The 2,365-nt window shown below is 39.6% G+C and overlaps 1 protein-coding gene across 1 annotated transcript in view; it reads left to right on the top strand.

Moving 5' to 3' along the window:
• Positions 1–2,365, top strand: part of f9b (coagulation factor IXb) — a 10,275-nt gene that overhangs the window by 681 nt on the left and 7,229 nt on the right. The window contains exons 2-4 of the mRNA XM_014017653.1: positions 1,737–1,909; positions 2,009–2,033; positions 2,115–2,228. Of these exons, the coding sequence (XP_013873107.1) occupies positions 1,737–1,909; positions 2,009–2,033; positions 2,115–2,228 (312 nt within the window). The remainder of the gene's footprint in view (positions 1–1,736; positions 1,910–2,008; positions 2,034–2,114; positions 2,229–2,365) is intronic.

Raw genomic sequence — 2,365 nt, 5'->3', positions numbered from 1 at the left:
GGTTTTTTTTAATCTGAAAAGAGCTTCACTGAGTGAGAACTAATGTTGAGAGCACAGAAGCTAGCTTTCACTTTCACTGTGACCCGAGAGCCTCCGCCATGAGGAAGTTCGGCTTAAAGACACGTCCCAGAGGTGTTTCTGGTACCAAAAGGCGTTTCTGGTCCCCACCTGTCATTTTGCTCCTCAGCGTGGCTTCTTAAAAACGCTGCAGGATTTCTCAAACATGCATGAATGAGTCAAAGCAAGGCTTTGGACATGTTTTTTATGAAATTATAACATTATAACATGATATAAAACTCAAATAAAAGTTGATTTTACATGATATTGCCCCTTTAAATACAAATAAAAACACATTTTAGGAGAAATTTGAAGCTAATTCATAAATTGCTACCACTTGGACGACATGAGGAGAAAGCTCTCAACAAAACTGGTTTATCAACGACACGTTACATCCGGGAGCTGAAGGGAAAAGTATCGCTGTTTATCAGTCAGTCGGAGCAGAAAAAGGAAGGATAATGGATGGACCTCTGAGTGAGGTCACAGTCTTTAAAGGAAAGTACCTCTCAAGCCAGCGAGATCAGCCACTGTAGGTTCATCTAAGCAGACGCAGGTCAACCTGCAATCATATCTGCCGAGCTCTTTTTAAATCTGATTAAATGTGAGGTCAGAGTCAGGGAACGGTGTCATCTGACAGAGGCCTCGGAACATTTGCATTTTAACAACTTCATCCTGAAAGCAAGGCCTTTTAAAACCGCAGAGCAGCACCCAGGATTCAGAAACAGAGCCAAAGGGAATGTGCCTTTCTGCTTGGATATCCAGTAAATCCTCATTTTTGAAGCAATGCTTTGTAATTTAGCAGCGATTGCATCAGATGCAGCACAGAGAAGGAAGAAAAAAAGTCTTCAACTAGGCTAGGTTAACGGCTAGCCTTTTTGTTACAGGGGTCATATGTAAAATTTGCATTTTTTTTTTTTAGCCATTAAATTCATTTTATTGCGTGCATGGATTCTCCAGGAGTGCAGAAAATATTTTTTGAATGCTTTATTTATTTGGGACAGTGTGCAATTAAAACATAATTTAATGCGTTGCACCAGATTTAGCCTAAGGCTAATTTACATCTGTAGTCCCATCAAACAGTAAAAACAAAACAACAGTAAAATAGAAATAAGRGAGGAAAAAAACAGAAAAATAAAAACAATATAAAATAAAATATTTTGCAATTAAAAAATGCATAAAACACCCCACTCTCCAACCTACACAACCAGAAGTAAGGCTGCAGATATCTTTATGTTCAGTTTGTGTTCTATTTTTCAACCTGTTCAGTTTCTCTATTTTCTATGATGTTTTCTGAACTTTTACATCACAGAATTTGTGACAGGACAGACTGTCAAGTCTTTCATTCTTCTCTGGTTCTGAGGCTGGATGGACAAGTCTTCCTTTGTTGGCATCTTTTAATTAAATGTTAAATTAATTTAAAGTTTCTGCGCCGTTGTATAGTGCTAAACCCCTCCATCAAACTAGAATGGATGTTTGGATTTAAAGAGACAGCCTCAAAGCGAGTTGATCTGAGACACACCTCAGAAAAGGGGTGAAAGAGGGGCTTGTGGAGTTACAATAAGGAGGAATTCAGATGAAAGCATTGCAGTTCCACTTTCTATAGAGCCCAACTTCAGGATTTAAATGTGAAAAATGGAGGATTTAAAAGCAGGATGTGTCTCCTTTAACTTCCTGTTCAGGAGCCGTGTTTGTGAGCCAGCAGGCAGCTCACATGGTGCTGCATCGCCAGCGAAGGCACAACAGTGGTCACCTGGAAGAAATCTTTCATAAGGCAGACCTGGAGCGAGAATGCAAGGAGGAAGTCTGCACGATGGAGGAGGCCAGGGAAGTGTTTGAGAACGATGAGAAAACTGTAGGTTTTAAACACAAAATACACCCAAAAGATCTGTTTGACTCTAAAATAAAGACAATCGTTTTATAATCTGCTTTGTTCTTGATGTTCCTCTTTCAGATGGAGTTCTGGGCCGTTCATGTTGGTGAGGCAAAATAAAGCCACATTCTCACACTCTCTCAGAATGAAATTAAACTCGTATCGTTGGTGTTTCACATGTGTGTAGATGGTGATCAGTGTAGGCCACAACCCTGCCAGAATGGAGGCGCATGTCAAGATGGAATCAGCTCCTACATCTGCTGGTGCCAGCCGAACTTCAGCGGCAAAAACTGTGAGATCGGTGAGTGTGGAAACAATCAAAGATGTGGATTTTCTTTTTTTTCCCACATGTGTTCATATACAGGTGCTGGTCATAAAATTAGAATATCATGAAAAAGTAGATTTATTTCAGTAATTTCCATTTAAAAAGTGAAACTT

The sequence above is a fragment of the Austrofundulus limnaeus genome, unplaced genomic scaffold, assembly GCF_001266775.1.
Source record: "Austrofundulus limnaeus strain Quisiro unplaced genomic scaffold, Austrofundulus_limnaeus-1.0 Scaffold174, whole genome shotgun sequence".
Lineage (NCBI taxonomy): Eukaryota > Metazoa > Chordata > Actinopteri > Cyprinodontiformes > Rivulidae > Austrofundulus > Austrofundulus limnaeus.
The sequence above is the reverse complement of the archived record's forward strand: the minus strand, read 5'-3'. Positions and strand labels throughout refer to the sequence as shown.